At 34.0% G+C, this 17,804-nt stretch overlaps 1 protein-coding gene and 1 non-coding gene across 22 annotated transcripts in view; one reads left to right on the plus strand and one right to left on the minus strand.

Annotated features, from left to right (window-relative positions):
• MLLT10 (MLLT10 histone lysine methyltransferase DOT1L cofactor) overlaps positions 1-17,804 on the plus strand; it is a 198,267-nt gene that overhangs the window by 24,311 nt on the left and 156,152 nt on the right. Inside the window, exons 2-3 of one of the 21 annotated variants that reach the window (XM_019755993.2) lie at positions 9,015-9,171; positions 9,704-9,755. The exons of 19 other annotated variants lie outside the window; for them this stretch is intronic. In XM_019755993.2, coding sequence (XP_019611552.1) covers positions 9,750-9,755 — 6 coding nt within the window. In that variant the 5' untranslated portion in view covers positions 9,015-9,171; positions 9,704-9,749. The remainder of the gene's footprint in view (positions 1-9,014; positions 9,172-9,703; positions 9,756-17,804) is intronic. One more of the 21 variants, XM_019755992.2, reaches the window with a different exon arrangement.
• On the minus strand, positions 1,614-1,678 carry LOC141570264 (small nucleolar RNA SNORD42). The gene has a single exon (XR_012494269.1). It is a non-coding gene; the product is annotated as a small nucleolar RNA SNORD42 (small nucleolar RNA).

Genomic DNA, 17,804 nt, shown 5'->3' on the forward strand with positions numbered 1-17,804 from the left:
TCTCAGTAACCTAGCTGGTAATGGCACATATGGTTAGGTAGATGGGTAGGCATGGGCCAAATGTCTCCATGGATGTCTTGGTTTAGGCCTAAATATGAAGGACTTTTTTGGTGAAGACCAAATTATCTCCATGGACGTTTTGGACAGGACCAAATGTCCTGCAAGGATTTTAGGAATGCATTTTTCTATTTCTGTATAAAATTTGGGATTTTTGGTAGGGATTGCATTGAATCTGTAGATCACTTTGTATAGTAGTGACATCTTAACAGCATGTTTTCCAATCCGTGAACACAGATGTCTTTACGTTTATTTGTGTTGTTTATAATTCTTTTCAGCAGCATTTTGTAGTTTTCAGTGTACAAGTTCTTTGCGTCCTTGGATAAGCTTATTCCTACGTTTTTCTTATTTGATCCTGTTGTAAATGCAGTTATTTTCTTAATTTTCTTTTTGGATTATTCATTTACAATTATTTTTTAATTAAATCTTTTGAGTCAAATGTAGAGTCACATGTAGGTGTAAGAAATAACACAAAGAGATCTTGCATACCATTTACCTAATTTCCCCAATGCTGACATCTTGAAAAACTATCGGACGATATCACCATCAGGATATTGAAATTGATGCAGAATAATTCCATCATCACAAAGATCCTTCATGGTATTCAGGATGCTCAGTTGCTTGTAACCACTAATGTCTTCAGTTCTGTAATTGTGTTAGTTATTTCAAGGTCGTTAGATAAATAGAGTCATAGAACATATAACTTTTTGGGATTGATTTTTTTCACTCAACATAATTCTCTTGGAAATTCATCCAGGTTGTTGAATGTATCAGTGGTTTGTTCCTTTTTACTGCTTAGTATTCTGTGTTGTGGGTATACCACAGTTGAACCATTCATCTGCTGAAAGTTATCTCAGATACTTCCACTTGGGGGTTATAAAGCTGTTTTAAGTGTTTATGTACAGGTTTTTGTGTGAACATAGGTCCTGATTTCTCTGAAACAAATGTCTAGTTGTACAATTGCTGAGTTGTATGGGTGGCTGCATGTTTAGTTTTTTTTAAAGAAATTGCCGAAGTGTTTTCCAGAGTGACTGTACCATTTTACATTTCCACCAGAAGTCTGTGAGCAATCCAGTTTTTAAGCATTCTTGCCAACATGTGGCATTGTAACTATTCTTTTTAGTTAGTAATTTTGATAGCTGTGCACTGATACCTCGTGTGGTTTTAATTTACATTTACCTAATGGCCAATTATGTGCTTATTTACTCTCTATATATCCTCTTTTGGTCAACTGTCTATTCATGACTTTTGTCTATTTTCTAATTTCTTTGCTTGCCCATCCATCCATCCATCCATCCATCCATCCATCCATCCATCCATCCATCCATCCGACCATCCATCTCTCCATCTGTCTCTATCTAACATAATGTGAGATTTAGCTAGCTGGATTCAGTTTATTTTAGTTGATTCCAGTTTTGTTGGTAACATTCAAAGCATCATAGTCAAGAGCCAGTGGAACATGCCCTCTTCTCTCCATCAGGACCGGGGTGGAGAAGGAAGCCTCAGTCCTTGCTGCCCTCACTGCCCCTGCCCCTTTCTCCTCCCTTGGCCTTCTGGTGCTTCAGTGGTTCCTTTATTTATGTCACTTTTTTCCTAAACGTGATTTTTCCATCATTTGCTTGGTTTTTTTTGTTTGTTTTTTTAAATGTAGAGCTCAACAGTTCTTATAGACTAGATACGAGTGCTTTGTCCAATATGTGATTTACTATTATTTTCTCCCACGTTGGAGCTTGTGTTTTTATCCTCATAATGGGCTTTTTTATGTAGTTTCTAATTTTGTTGAAGTCCAATTTACTGATTGTTATCCTTTTATGGATCATGCCTTTGTTTTAAAATCTAATAACGCTATCTAACCCTAAATTCCCCCAAATTTTCTGTTTTCCTTTAAAAGTTTTATGCTTTACATTTAAATTTGTGATTCATTTTGAGATAATTTTTATAGAAGGTGTGAGACTCAGGTTGAAGGTTTTCTGTTTTTATTTTTAATTTTTTGTTGCCTATGGCTGTCTAGATGCTCCAATGCCATTTGTTGAAAAATTACTCTTGCACTTTTGTACAGCTGGGCGTCTTTGTTTGAGTATATATCTGGGTTTTCTGTTCTGTGCCATTTATCTATGTGTCTATCTCTCTGGCAGTATGACACTGTTTTAGTTACTATAGCTATATACCGTGTTTCCCCCAAAATAACACCTAGCCAGACCATCAGCTCTAATGCGTCTTTTGGAGCAAAAATTAATATAAGACCTGGTCTTATTTTAATATAAGACCTGGTCTTATTTTAATATAAGACCAGGTATAATATAATATAATATATAATATAATACTGGGTCTTAAATAATATGATATGCTATGCTATAATATAATACCAGGTCTTATGTTAATTTTTGCTCCAAAAGATGCATTAGAGCTGATGGTCCGGCTAGGTCTTGTTTTCGGGGAAACACAGTAATAATTCTTGAAATTAAGTAGATGATTCATTCTACTTTATTCTTTTTCAAAATCATTTTGGTTATCTAGTTCCTCTTGTTACTGGTTTTAAAAAACATCTAGTTCCTTTGTGTTATTGGTGTTAAAAAATACCTATATTTTAGAATAACCTGACTGTATCTATCCAGAACTCTTACTAGAATTTTGATAGGTATTCATTCAGATTACCTATCAGTTTGTGGAGAATTGACTTCTTTACTACGTTGAGCCTTCTAATCCATGAACATGCTATGTGCTTCCATTTATTTAGATCTTTTTAAATTTCTTTTGTCATATTTGTGTATTTTCCAGCATATAAGTTCTGTACATGTTTTGTGGACTTAGACCTAAGTGTTTAATTTTTGGGGAAACAATTGTAAATAGGACTTTATGTGTATTTTTCTTTTTCTCATAATTTTTTTATTTTTCAATTACAGTTGACATACAGTGAGTATTGTATGTTTAATTTTGGTGCCCATGTATTTATTAGTAGTTCAGGTAACCCCTGTATAACATGGCACTTCTATAACACGAGTTGGGGAAAACCCTCGTACAACACGGCATCCTAGAACACAATTTCACTCTAACACGGTTTGAGAATTAGAGAAATCCCCGAACAACACGGAGCGTAATAAAAGCTTTTAAGAGCAAAAGATACCTCATTTGAAATTTTTCATTCGAGTGTGGATGTCGTATCAGATTTGACTGCAGAATTTCCTGAATGAAGATCTTTCCACTGAAAGAAGCACAAAGTTTAAGACAGAACTTCACAAGTGCTTAGCACCATATAACCGTCTCTCAGCTAAAAGCAAGCAATCTAAAATAACAGATTTTTTGCAAAAGTACAGACTAGAAGTCAAGATAATGCTGAACAAAGTTCAGAGGATGAAGATACCGTGTCAAAAAGAAAATGCCCTCAGTTAATGGTGCTTAGTAGTGATGACGAAGAAAACATCATTTAATACATATTAATATGTTATATTTTTGGTGAAAATTGCTTTAATAGAGATATTTCTCTTAATTATGAAAATAAAATAGTATGCTTTTTAATTTTTGGAACCTAACCCCCTTTTTTGTACTAGTTCTTTGTTTCGTATAACACGGATTCACATAACACTGCATTTTAAAGGTACCCAACAACTGTGCTATACGGGGGTTACCTGTAATGGAAATAACAGTTGAGTTTTATATTTATGTTGCATCTTGCAACCTTGCTGAATTCACTTATTAGTTCTAGGGTTTTTGTAATAGGTTCCTTGGGATTTTTAACGCAAGTAATTGTGTCATCTGCCAATAGGGTTGTTTTTATTTCTTCTCATTTTGTCTGCCTTTTATGCTTGCCTAATTGTTCTGGCTAGAAAGTTTAGCACCATCTTGATTAAGATTGGTGAGAGTGAACATACTTGTCTTGTTTTTTGACCTTAGGGGGAAAATATTCACTCAGTGATGAAAAACATTTAAGTAGGATGTTAGCTGTAGTTTTTTTGTCAATGTTCTGTATGAACTTGAGGAAGTTTACCTGTATTCTTTTTTTTAAAAAATTTTAATTAACGTTTATTGGGGTGACAATTGTTAAAGTTACATAGATTTCAAGTGTACAATTCTGTATTACATCATCTGTATCTCACCTTGTGTTCACCACCCAGAGTCAGTTCTCCTTCCATCACCATATATTTGAGTTTACCTATATTCTATTCTTATTTTTTTTTTTTTTAGCTTTTTTCTGATTATCAGGATTGGGTGCTGAATTTTGTCAAGTACTTTTTGTACATCAATTTATGTCATTTTTTTTTTTTTTACCCTGTCAAACTGGTAGATTACATTAATTGATTTTGAATATTTGCCCTGCCTTTGGAGTAAGCACCACCTGATCATGGCAAACAATTCTTTTTATATGTTAAGGGATTCTATTTATATTTTGTTAATGATTTTTTTTAAACTTTTTTTTTTAAAGATTTTTATTGGGGAAAGGGAATGGGACTTTATTGGGGAACAGTGCACACTTCCAGGACCCTTCCCAAGTCAAGTTGTTGCTCCCTCAATCTTAGTTGTGGAGGGCGCAGCCCAGTTCCAGGTCCGCTGCCAGCTGCAGGGGGCGCAGCCCACCATCCTCTGTGGGACTCGAACCTGCAATCTTGTGGTTGAGAGCCCACTGGCCCATATGGGAATCAAACCGGCAGCCTTTGGACCAGGAGTACCGTGCTCCAACCGCCTGAGGCACCGGGCCGGCCCCTGTTAATGATTTTTGTATCTGTTCATGAGAGATGTTGGTTGGTAGGTTTTTTCTTCTCGGTTTGTCTGCTTTTGGTATTGGAGTAATACTAGCTTCATAAAATGAGTTGGGAAATGCTCCCTTCTTTTCTATTTTTCTGGATAGATTGCATAAAACTGGTGTTAACTCTTTTTTAAACGATTGGTACAGTTCTCCAGTGAAACGGCCTGGGCCTTCATATTTCTTTTTTTGGTAATTTTAAAAGTGCAAATTAAAATTTTAAAATAGTTTTAGAGCTATTCAAATGATCAGTTTCATAATTGATGAGTTAGAGTATTTTTGATTTTTGAGGAAGGGATCCATTTTGTTTACACTGTCAGATATTTGTGTGTGAAGGTGTTGGCAGCATTACCTTACTATTTTGATGTCCGCAGGATCGGCAGTGATACCCTGTTTCATTCCTGACACTGCTCATTTTTCTTTTCCTTTTTTCCTTTGTCAGTGTTGCTAGAGGCTTATCAATTTTATTGATCTTTTCAAAGAACCAGCTCTTTGTTTTGTTGATTTTTCTTATTTTAAATTTCATTGATTTCGGCTCTTGTATTTATTTTTTCCTTCCTTCTGCTTGCTTTGCCTTTATTTTATTCTTTTTTTGATTCTTGGGGTGGAAGTTTAGATTATTGATTTGAAACTTTTCTGTACATTTTTATAAATTTCCCTCTTATCACTGTTTCAGCTGTGTCCTACAAATTTTAGTATGTTGTATTTTCATTTTCATTCAGTTCAGTATATTTTTTTCATTTTCCTTAAGGCTTCCTCTTTCATTATTGTGCCACTTCCTTCAGGCCTCTGTGGTTTCTGGTGAGAAATCTGCTCTCATTCAAATTATTTTTCTTTTATAAAGTATTGTTTTTCTTTGGGTGCATTCAAGATACTGTCCTTGTCTTTGGATTTCAGAAGTTTAATTAGGGTGTGTTTACAAGTGGATGTCGCTGGAATTACTTTGTTTGAAATTTGTTCAGATTCTTGAATCTGTAGTTTTATGTCTTGCCAAATTTGGGAATTTTTCAGCTATTATTTATTTGAGTACTTTTTCAGTCCTGCTTTATTTCTACTTTCAACTTTCATGGCTGCTTTTCTGTTTTAGTCTTGTAAGGCTCTGTTCATTTTTTTTTCAGTCTGTTTTATCTCTTGTTTAGGTAAAACATTGCTATGTTTTCTAGTTCACTGATTCTTTACCTCTCTTTCCTTTATTCTTCTGTTGAGGTCATTCATTGAGTTATTTGTTTTGCTTGTATTTTTCAGTTCTAAAATTTCCATTTGGTTCTTCTTTGTCTTTAATTTTTTGCTAAGGCTTTCTGTTTTTCATTTCTGTGTTCATAATTGCTCGTTGAATCACTTTTATTGTGGCTGCTTTAAAATCTTATCACATAAGTCTAACATCTCTGTCAGATGTTAAAATTACAAATATCTCAGTGTTGTCGTCTGATTGTCTTTTTTTGTTCAGTTGGAGATCTTTCTGGTTCTAAGTATGACAAATGATTTTTGATTGAACCTGAACATTTTTGGGACTTGGCATCTAATATAAACCTGTTTCAGTTGGCTTTCTTTGACACTTGTCTAACAAGGGAAGCATGTGGGTGATATCTCCTTATGCCAGGTAGGCGTTGAAGTTTAAGTTTCCCACTGCCTCTGTTGCCTCTTGTTATTGCTGAGCAGAGTTGGGAGTTATGGCTCCCTACCTGATCTCATTTACCGCTGTGTGTTGGTGAAAGTCCTGACTCTGCTAGACCTTCTCTGAGATCACCCCAGCCGGGACAGGTTGGGTTCTCTCTTTACAGTCAGACGGAGGTGGAAGTCCATGCTTGCCTCTGTTGACACCAGGTTGTCTCTATTGACACCATGGGGGGAGGTTCTCATTACCAGCCAGTGAGGATGAAAGTTCTGATTCCCTACCTACTCCTACACGACCACAGTGGGAGTCTTGGGATGACTCATAGTTTCACGAGGGTGGATGTCTAGGTTCCCTACTTGACCATTGCAGGAGTAGGTAGGGTCAGTTCTTTTCTGTGATATTTTGCTGGAGTAGAGGAGCTACTGTCTACAAAGTTTTCTTTCTAGTTGACGTGCCCCCTTCGCAGTCCTTTGTCTAGACAAAGAAGCCTTTTGTTGGCCTCTTTTTGGTCTGTGCTTGTTGATACTTTCGGGTTGCTGACTACTTGCATTCCAAGAGTAGGGTATAATTAGGCAAAAAGAAAACTCAGGACTCTCACTGCTGTGTTGTTCCTTGAGTTCTGTGGTCCCTAGCTAATTTGCCTTCTTACCACCTCTTAGAATGTTTTTTACTTATAATGGTCATAGGTTTTGTTTAGGAATAGAGAAAAGTTACATCTGCTCCATCCTCTCAGAAATGAAGTCTAGCCTTTGATTTCATTGAGTTTTTACTCTGTTTTTCTATTTTCTGTTTCATTGATTTTTGATCTGATCTTTATTTTTCTCTTCTAGTTTCTTAAGGTGCAAGGTGAAGTCATTGAGTTGTTTCTTTTCTAATATAGTCATGTAGTGCTATAAATTTCTCAATTATTGTTTTAACTTCCTTCTGCAAATCTTGGTTAGTTTTATTTTCATTTTCATTCATATAAAAATACTTTCTCTTTTCTCTTTTGATTTCTACTTTGACCCATTGGTTACTTTAGAAGTAGATTTAGATTCTAAATATTGGGGGATTTTACATTGATTTCTAAATTAATTGCGTTGGGGTCAGAGAAAATTCTTTGTATGACTTAAAAGTTAAAAAAAAAATTTAAGACTTGTTTCATGGACTGAATATGATCTGCCTTGGTGAATATTCCATATGTTCTTTAACAGAATGTATATTGTGCTAGTTTGTGTAGAGTGTCCTATAAATGTTACTTAACAACTTTGTTGTTATTCTGGTTGATAGTATGGTTCAGGGCTTCTGAATCTTTACTGATTTTTTTGTCTACTGGTTCTATCAATTATTGAAAGAGGTTTGTTGAAATATCTATATGTAATTGTGGGTTTTTAAATTTCTTCTTGTAGTTGTTATTTTTACTTTATGTGTTAGGTGAATAAATGTTTAGAATTTTTATATCTTGAGTTAAACCCTTTATCTTTATAAAATGATCCTTTTTTGATAATACTGTTGATTTTTCAAGTTTACTTTATACGATATTAATACAACCATTTCAGTTTTCTTTTGACTTTGTAGTATGTAACATGACCTTTTTCTCTGGCTGCTTTTTAGAGATTTTTTTTTTCTTTATCTCTAGTTTTAGGCAGTTTGATCATGATGTTTTGGTTTGCATTTATTCATGTTTCTGTTGCTTGGTATTTAATGAGTACTTTGTTTTATGTGTTTATAATTATCATCAAATGTGGCAAATTATTGACATTATTTCTTCAGATTTTTTTTTATGTGTTTGTTTCCTCTGTGGCTCCAATTACAACAAAGCTAAGTTATGCTTTGTTCATTTTTTAAAGTATTTTTTTCTCTGTTTCGTTTTGGTTAGTAACTATTACTTGGTTTCATGTGCTGTAAATCTCATATAGTATGTTTTTCATCGTAGACTTTGTAATTTTCATCTTTAAATGTTCAAATTTTTTTATTCTTTGATAATTAACATGTTTAATTAACATGTTTAACATGTTTCTAATTAACGTGTTTAATGTTTCCTTTAGCTTCTTGAACACATGGAATGTATTCATAATAATTTTCTTAATGATGGGTAATAATTCTGTTATCTATGTCATTTTAAGACTGTTTTGACTAGTTTTTGTTTTATTTTGGGGTGTATTTCTTGCATCTGTATATGTCTTGTAAGTTTTTATTGACTTTCAGTCACTGTGAATTTTATCTTGTTAGGTTCTCTCCTTTTCGTATGCCTAAAAATATTTTTGGACTTTGTTTTGTGACATGGTTAAGTTACTAGAAAACAGTTTGTTCCTTTTGGGTTTTGCTTTTATGTTTTATTTGGGTGGACCAAAGCTATGTTTAGGGTTAATTTTTCCCTCCTTCTGAGGCATTACCCTTCTTAGCACTCCGATATGATATGAATTATTAGGTGTTCTATTCTGGCTTTTGGGAACAGGTATTATTTAGATCCTCGTGTGAGTTCTGGGTGCTGTTACTTCTAAATCTTTTGGTGATTCTGTCCTTGGCCTTGAATAGTTCTCCTACGTGCACATGCTGATTAGTTATTCAACATATTCTAGGATAAGCCTCTGTAGATCTCTTCATGTTTCTCTCTCTCCCCAGCTCTCTACTCAGTGCTGGTCTCCCTTGTGAGCTCTAGCCACCTTGGGTTCCTTGGATTCGCAGCTCCATTTCCTCAACTTGGGGAGACAGGCTTTGCCTGGGTTCCTTCTCCCTGTTCCACCACCTGGAAACTCTCAAGGCAGTAAGCTGGGCAAATGTATGGCTCATGTCATTTGTTTCTTGTCTTCCAGGGATCACTGTCTTTCATTACTTGTTGTCCAAAATCTTTAGTGCTGTTGTTTCATACGTTTCGTTAGGTTTTTATTATTTCATGAAGAAGGCTAAATCTGGTCCCTTTTACTCCGTCTTGACTGAAAGTGGTATCATTGTGGTTTTATTTTGCATTTTCATAATAACTAGTGACATTGAGCACATTTTAATTTGCTTATTGACCATGTATTTTCTCTTACGAAGAGTTTGTTCAAACCTTTACCCCGTTTCCTTCTTTTTCTTCTTGTGTTTTTTCTTAATTCTGTTTGTTCATCTATTTTATTTTTATTTATTTATTTATTTTTGCATTTGAGAAGGTCCTTATATGTCCTGGATATACCTGTCCTTTGTGAGATAAATATTTTGTAAGTACTTTCTCCAAGTCTGTGGTTTCCTATTTATTTTCTTAATTGTGCCTTTTGATGAGCAGAAATATTTAAGTCTGATGAAGTCTAATTTATCAGTTTTTTCTTTTATAGTTATTGCTTACTGTGAGCTAAGACACTTTTGCCTAACCCTGAAGTCATGAAGGTAATTTCCTTTGTTTCTTCTAAAACTTTTTGTTTTTGCTAATTTATATTTAGGCCTATGATGTATCTCAAAATAAGTTTTGTAGGTTTTATTTTTTGCATATGGGTACCCAGTTGTTTCTGCACTATTTGTTGAAAAGTCTCCTTTCTTCACTGAATTGCTTCATGAATCATAACATGGTTGCATAAGTGAGCTCTATTTAAGGAATCTTTTTTCTGTTTCACTGATGTATTTGTCTATCCTTGTATCATTTACTATTTTGATTATTTGTAACTGTATAATAAGTCTTGAAGTCAGATTTGCAAGTCCTTCAACATTTTTCATCTTTTTCAAGATTGTTTTGCATAAATCTAAGTCTTTAGTATTTCCATATAAATTTTAATGTTAGTTTTTCCATTTCTCCAAAAAGGCTGATGGGATTGTAATTGCAATTGCTTTCAATCTATAGATCAATTTGAGGAGAATTGACATGTTAACAATGTTGAGTCTTCCTATTCATTAGCATGGTATATCTCTCCATTTATTTAGGTCATCTTTGTTTTTTTCTGAGCAGTATTTTGTGGTCTTGCGTGTCTTTAGTTTTTAAAGTTATTTTTATTTTTCAATATTTTATGCGATTGTAAGTGGTATTATAAATAATTTAATTTTTAATTATTTGTTCTTAGTATATGGAACTAGAATTGCCTTATGTATATTGATGTGTGTTTTGAAACCTTACTTAACTCACATTAATTCTATGCGATTTTTGGTAGGTAATTAGACTTTTCTAGTAGATGATCATGTCGTAAAACTTTACCTGTTTCCAATTAGTGTTCTTTTTAATTTTCTTTTATTGCATATACTTAAATCTTGTTCCCATTCACTGGGGAAGCCATTCAGTTTTATATCATTAATTATGATGTCAGCAGTAGGATTTTTTTTTAATTGATGACTGTTACCAGCTTGTTTTAAAATATTGGTTTTATTATTATTTGAGTAGGGCAGTCCAGGTTACTAGATCAGGAGAGGACTGCCATTGAAAAGATAGTTTGTTACACTCACAGAGCCCCAGAGGAAGAGGTCCACCAAGACATAGGGAGCCACATGGGTAAGCACCAGGGTAAGTTGGGAGGCGAAGGGAGCCAAAAGGGAAAAAAGTAAAGGCAAGAGCCATTATTTTGGTTTCCGTGGGTAAGGAATGGTTATCAGGTTTAGGATTATCTAGTTTGAATTACTTCAGGGACTTTGGGGCACAACGACTTTCCCTAGTTGTCTGGTACCTAGTAGCCCTGGGGTGATTAGGGCAGGAGAATATAATGGCTGGAGTATAAAACAGATAAAAATGGTTTGGGGTGTGGGCTCTGGGTTGGTTGGTTTGCATATGAAAGCTAGCTGGGTAGTTGTTTGCTATCTCCAGGAATTAGCCAGTGTTGGGAGGGGCAGTCCCTCTAGAGTCTGCAAGGCCCCAAAGTACCAAAAATCAGAATGAAAAGATATGATTAATATACAGGTTGAGTAAGATCTCCTAGTTTTCTGGCAATTTATAGCATGAATGGATATTTTTTGTCATATTTTTTCTGTATCTGTTGAGATGATTATATGGTATACTTAAAAAAATTAATATGGTGAATTTCATTGTTTTATTTTCAAATGTTACATCAACCTAGTATTTCTGGGATAAACTTCACTTGGTCATGGTGTATTATCCTTTTTATATATTGCTGGATAGTTTATTAAATATTTTGCATCTTACGTACATGAGGGATGTTAGTCTGTAGTTTTTTGGGTTTTTTTTAGCTTCTTTTCAGTATTATTGGTACATTCGTTAGTATTATTCATGCTGAACTTGAAAATTATTTTGGAAAGGTTCTCTATTTTCTGAAAGTGTTTGTGTGAGATGCTGTTTCTTCCTGGGTGATTTGAAGGAATTTACTTACCAGTGAAAAATCTGAGCCTAGAGTTCTATTTTGGGGAAGGATTTTGATAATGAATTCAACTGAAAGGGTTCTTCTAACTTTCTGTTTCATCTTGTCAGTTTTGGTAAGTTGTATTTTTCAAGGAAGTTTTCCATTTCATCCATGTTGTTAATTTGGTTAGCATAAACTTATTAATAATCTTATCCCTTTAATACCTGTGGGTTCTGTAGTGATAATTCCTTCCTTATTCTCGACATTGGTAATTTGTGTATGTTTTAAAAATCAGTTTTAGCTAGAGTTTTATCAACTTTGTTGATGTTTCCAAAGGATTTAACTTTGACTTTAAATTTTCTCTGTTGTTTCTTTTCTATTTCATTTTTTTCTGCTTCTTATCTTTACTATTTCCTTTCTTCTACTTACTCTGGGTTTATTTTGTACTTTTATAGGTTCTTTAGGTGGGATCTTAGATCATTAATTTAACACTTGTTGTTTTCTAATGTGGTCGGAACATATTCTCTATGATTTCAGCCATATTAAATTCATTGTGTCTCGTTTTGTGTATGTGTTGTATATGGTCTTTCATGGGGAATGTACCATGTTCACCTGAAAAGAATGTGTGTAGTTATTTATATTATAGTATTGCTTAGGTTAGCCATGTGTTTATTGATTTTTTTTGGGGGGTCTTGTTTTGGACAAAACTAGAGACAGATTACTGAGACAGAGATGTTAAAATATCTTACTATGTGGATTTGTGTATTTATCCCTTTACTTTTGATAGCTTTGCCTCAGTTTGAAGCATTGTTACTAGGTACACTTTTATGACTATTATGTCTTCATTATTTGATGCTTATCATTATGAGTCTCTTAAGTTTGTTCTCAAGATTTAATGTAATTGTATGATTGGATTTAGGTCTACCATTTTAGTAAGTATTTTCTGCGTCTTTTTCTTTTTAATATATTTGAAAATTAATATTAAAAAAACAGTTGTAATGGTAAAGTTCACATATCACATAGTTCAGCCATATAAAGTGTACAATTCAGTGTTTTTTTTTGGTATATTCACAGAATTGTACAACCATAACCATAATCAATTTTAGAACATTTTCATCGCCTCAAAAAAAGCTCTGCCCATTAGCAGCTACTACCCATTACCCAACCTCTCCAATCCCTGGAAACCACGAATCTACTTTCCGTCTCTATTCTAGACATTTCATATAAATGGAATCATACAATATGTGGTATTTTGTGAGTGGCTTTTTTCTCTTAGCATAATCTTTTTAAGGTTCACTTATGTTGTAGCATGTATCAGAGCTTTATTTCTTTTTATTGTTGGATAACATTCCATTGTCTAGATATACCACATTTTATTTACTCATTCATTAGTTGATGAACATTAAGGTCGTATTTACATTTTGACTATTATGAATAATGCTGTTAAGAACATTTGTGTACAAAAAAAAGAACATTTCTGTTCAGATTTTTATGTAGATGTATGTTTTTATTTTTTTGGGGTATGGAATTTTTGAACCATGTAATAACTATGTTTAACCATTTGAAGAACTGCCAAAACAACTATATCATTTTACATTTCATCAGCAATATATATAATTTCTTCATATCCTTGCCAACAGGATATGTATATCTATTCTCTTTTCTATTTTAGCCATCCTAGTGGTATCTCCTCATGGTGTTGATTTGTATTTCCTAAATGACTAGTGGTGTTAAACATCTTTTCATGTGCTTGTTTTGGTCATTGATGTTTTCTCTGGAGAAATGTCTGTTTAGATCCTTGGCACAATTTTTAATTGGTTATGTATCTTTATTATTGTGTTGTAGGGCTCTTTATATACTCTGGATATAAGTCCCTTATCAGATATGTGACTTGTAAATATTTCTTCCATTCTGTGGATGGTCTTTTATTTATTTATTTGTTTGTTTGTTTCATGTGTACAAAACACTGTAATAGTTAGACATCATTTACACCCCTCACAGAGTGATAACCCCCCTCCCCAATCTACTACCCCTCTGACATCTCACACAGCCATTACATTTCCACTGACTCTATCCCTTATGCTGTACTCTGCTTCTTCTGACTATATATATATGTATGTGTGTGTGTGTGTGTGTGTATATATGTATATATACATACATATATATAATTCTAGTTGACATTCATTATTACTCAACTTCAGCTTCACCTGTGCAGCGCAGTGATCAGGCATCTACACCATCCCTGAAGTGGTCAGTCTAATAAGACAAGTGTCCATCGGATACCCTACAAAATCTTTACATTATTTATTACATTCCCCAAATTGACTTTCGTAACCCCGTGGCAATTTTGTGGTTACCCACTGTGTTTTCTAATCCCCTTACCTTCCCCCTTATCCCCACCCCCCATCTAGCAACCCTCAGTTTTTCTCTATATCTCTGAGACTGTTTCTGATTAGTTCGTTCATTTATTCTATTCTTTAGATTCCACATATAAGTGAGATCATATGGTATTTGTCTTTCTCTGACTTATTTCACTTACCATAATGTTCTCTAGGTCCATGATTCTTGTGGGTGGCCTTCTTGACTCATTTGCAGTAGCAAAATTTTTAGGTTTGGTAAATTCTAATTTGTTATTTTGTTGCCTCTGCTTTTGGTGTGTCTAAGAAACCATTGTTCAATCCTATGTCATGAAGATTGACTCCTGTTTGATTCTTAGAATTTTATAGTGTTAACTCTTATGTTTAGTATATGATCCATTTCAAGTTACTTTTATATAATACGAAATTATATAATATTTTGCATGTAGATAAGAATTTTTGATATCATTTTTGTAAAGCTATTTCTTTTTGCATTGGTTACTTAGCATTCCTCTAGCAATTTCAATATATTTCTTTACCTTTTTACAGTCTACTTATATAGTGTTCCACTTATAGTTAATACTATACCACTTCTTGTAAAGTGTAAAAATCTTGTATCCTTAAGAGATTCTTTTACATCACCTGTCAGCTGTCAGTTATGCTATTGTCATATGTATTACATCTATATGTATGATAAATCCTAGAAGAACATATTATAATTCTTGCTTTCAATAATAGGTATTTTTAAGAATAAGAACTAAAGGTCTTTGGTATTTACCCAGATATTTACCATTTGTGGTGCTCTTTGCTTCTTGAAGATTTGCATTTTTCATGTAGTACCATTTCCTTCATATTGAAGACTTTTTTAGACCTTATTGTAGTTCATGTTTGCTGGTGATGAATTCTGTTTGCTCTCTTTTGTCTGAAAATATCTGTTTCACCTTCATTTTTGAAGGATACATTAGTTAGATGTGGAATTCTGGATTGAGTTTTTTTTTCTTCAAACACTGTAAAGATGTTGTTTTGTTCTATTTTGTCTTCTGTAGTTTATGATAAAAAATTAGCCGTTTATCCAGTCACTGTTCCCTGTATTTGATGTGTCATTTACTCTTGGCTGCTTCAAGACTTTTCCCTTTGCTTTTTAGCAAGCGGTTTGGCTACATGGGGTCCACTGAGCTTCCTGAATCCATAAATTTGTCTTTCTTCAAGTTGAGGAAGTTTTCATCCATTATGTCTTCAAAATTTTCTTTCCTGCCAATTTCTCATATTCATATCCCTCTCCCCTTTGTAGACCTTCAGTTTATTCACATATTAGACCTCTTGATACTGTCCAGTAGGTCCTTGAACCCCTTTTTATTTTTTTCACTATTACTTTGAGCTGATTGACTCTTTCCTTTGTCATGTCAGCTTGATCCCATTGTTAAACCTATCCAGTGAATTTTTTTACTTTACATATTGTGCCTTTAAGTTTTTAGAATTTTTGTTTAGTTCTTTTTATAGGTTTTATTTTATTTTATTGCTATTGAGATCTCCTATTTCACTTATTATAGGTACATTTTCATTTACCTCATACAACTTAGTTATAATAGCTTTTTTTTTTTAATTGGGTAATTGTGTTTTTTCCAGGACCCATCAGCTCCAAGTCAAGTTGTTGTCCTTCAATCTAGTTGTGGAGGGCGCAGCTCAGCTCCAAGTCCAGTCGCCGTTTTCAGTCTAGTTGCACAGGGTGCAGCCCACCATGCCATGTGGGAATCGAACTGGCATCCTTGCTGTTAGGAGCTCGCGCTGTAACCAACTGAGCCATCCAGCCACCCGTTGGCAGCTCAGCTCAAGTTGTTTCAATCTAGTTGTGGAGGGCGCAGCTCACTGGCCCATGTGGGAATCGAACTGGCAACCTTGTTGTTAAGAGCTTGCTTTCTAACCAACTGAGCTAACTGGCTGCCCTCTAATAGCTATTTATTTTAAAGCCTAATTCCAATGTCCGGGTCATCTTAGGGTTGACCTTCACTGATTGTGTTTTATCTTGAGCATGATTAACATTTTCCTGTTTCTTCATAGATCAAGTAACTTGGATCGTTTCCTAGACATTGTGAGTGTTGTATGTGGGGAGTCTAGATTCCATTATATTCCTTTGAAGAAATTGATATTGTTTTTATCAGCAGTTGATTTGGTTGGATTCAAACTGCCTATTGTATATTTTGAGAAGTTGCTTACATTTCGTTTTGTTTTTTTCCTTAACTGCACTCTAGCCTGCCCTGTGCATAAATGGTTTAAGGTCAATGAGAGATTTGGGCACATTCTGTACATAAAATTTGGGAGCATCCCCCTGGTTCTCCTCTTCCGGATTTAGACGTCACTTTCCTGGTTGCTCTGAACTTTTATCTTCTGGTTCTTCCATCTTATTATGGGCTGACTAGCTCGTCTTTAGGCTAAAAGCATCCCTTCCAAGTTTTGACTTCTGGTGGAAACCAGAATCTGGCTGCTTATCTGTGTAAGGGTTTGTCTCTTGTAAGCATACTTAGCCATTTTGGAAGTAGAAGTTCATTTTATTATGGATTTAAAAATATTTGGTATGTTTCAGTTCGATGCAATTATTATCTTCATTGGCCTTAAGTGATTTCATCAGAGCCTCGTTAGGTTGGCCCATAAGTCCTTTTGACATGACTAATGTAGTCTTTTATAGTTTTCTTGCTATCTGATAGAAAAAGGTATTCGGGGCTTATTTGACCTAGACTAGGAATCATTACTTTTCCTAGGAGTCCTGGCTCCTTTGGGAAATGCTATTTGGAGATCACAGCCTGGGCACTATGGATGCTCATTTCTAGTGTAGCAGCCATGAGTTTTTCTAAAACAAGAAAATATAGGTTAATTTAGGTTTATCTTTTCCTTAAATAAAGAAATGATGGTAAATGTTTCATCCTGCAGGTACTTTTTCATGCCACAATTATATCTTTTATGTGAGGAAGAACAAATTTAAAACTTGAATTTGTCCTTCTTCTTATTAACGTAATACTATTTTCAGTTATTATCTTGTTGCTTTTTATAATATAATGGTGATCATAGTCTAGGTAAACCAGTATAGCTGAATACGTTGTTACATAGCCACAGCCTCTTAAAGGTCAGTATTTTGGGTGAGTTTGACTTAGTGAAGTATATAGTAAGTTTTATCCTTTGGCAAAAGAATCCAATGTAAAATAGAAAAATATTTAGAAATGGTTGTTTACAGTATAAAGATGGAAAATAGTTGCATGCTTTCTTACTATACTACATGATATAGAAAAGAAAGAACCGCCTTGTATAACTTTACTTCTTTGGGCCATTCCAATTAAAAGGTGTTTTTTACTGGTAAAATGTGGTGAGATCTTTAATATGATTTTATATTTTTTGTCTCCTCATAATCTATGTACCATTTTACAGGATTTACTTGTGCCTTTTAACACTACCTCTCACTTAGTAAAATAAGAATGAATCTGTGTAATTCTAATAGTAACCTGTATATCTTCAGCCTGCCCTGTGAAACTTTTCAGCGTGAATCGGTTTACTATAGGATCTGGAGTCTTTGTTGTCCGGGGTCCCTCATACCAGATCCTTTCTCCCTAAGCTTAGGGTATAGTCTTCTAATTATAATGTAACCTTTTTCTATAATAATTTTTTTCTCTCATGTCTTCTAGATTCTATTTCTATCTTTAGTGGGAAGACACAGTCATACTTAATGAGTATTTTACTTAGCATATAGTAATGTATCTCTATAAAAATTTAAATTATAAAACAAATGAAGTATTTTTCGGAATAAAGAAATTAATTTA

Source organism: Rhinolophus sinicus, linkage group LG02 (genome assembly GCF_036562045.2).
Source record: "Rhinolophus sinicus isolate RSC01 linkage group LG02, ASM3656204v1, whole genome shotgun sequence".
Classification (NCBI taxonomy): domain Eukaryota; kingdom Metazoa; phylum Chordata; class Mammalia; order Chiroptera; family Rhinolophidae; genus Rhinolophus; species Rhinolophus sinicus.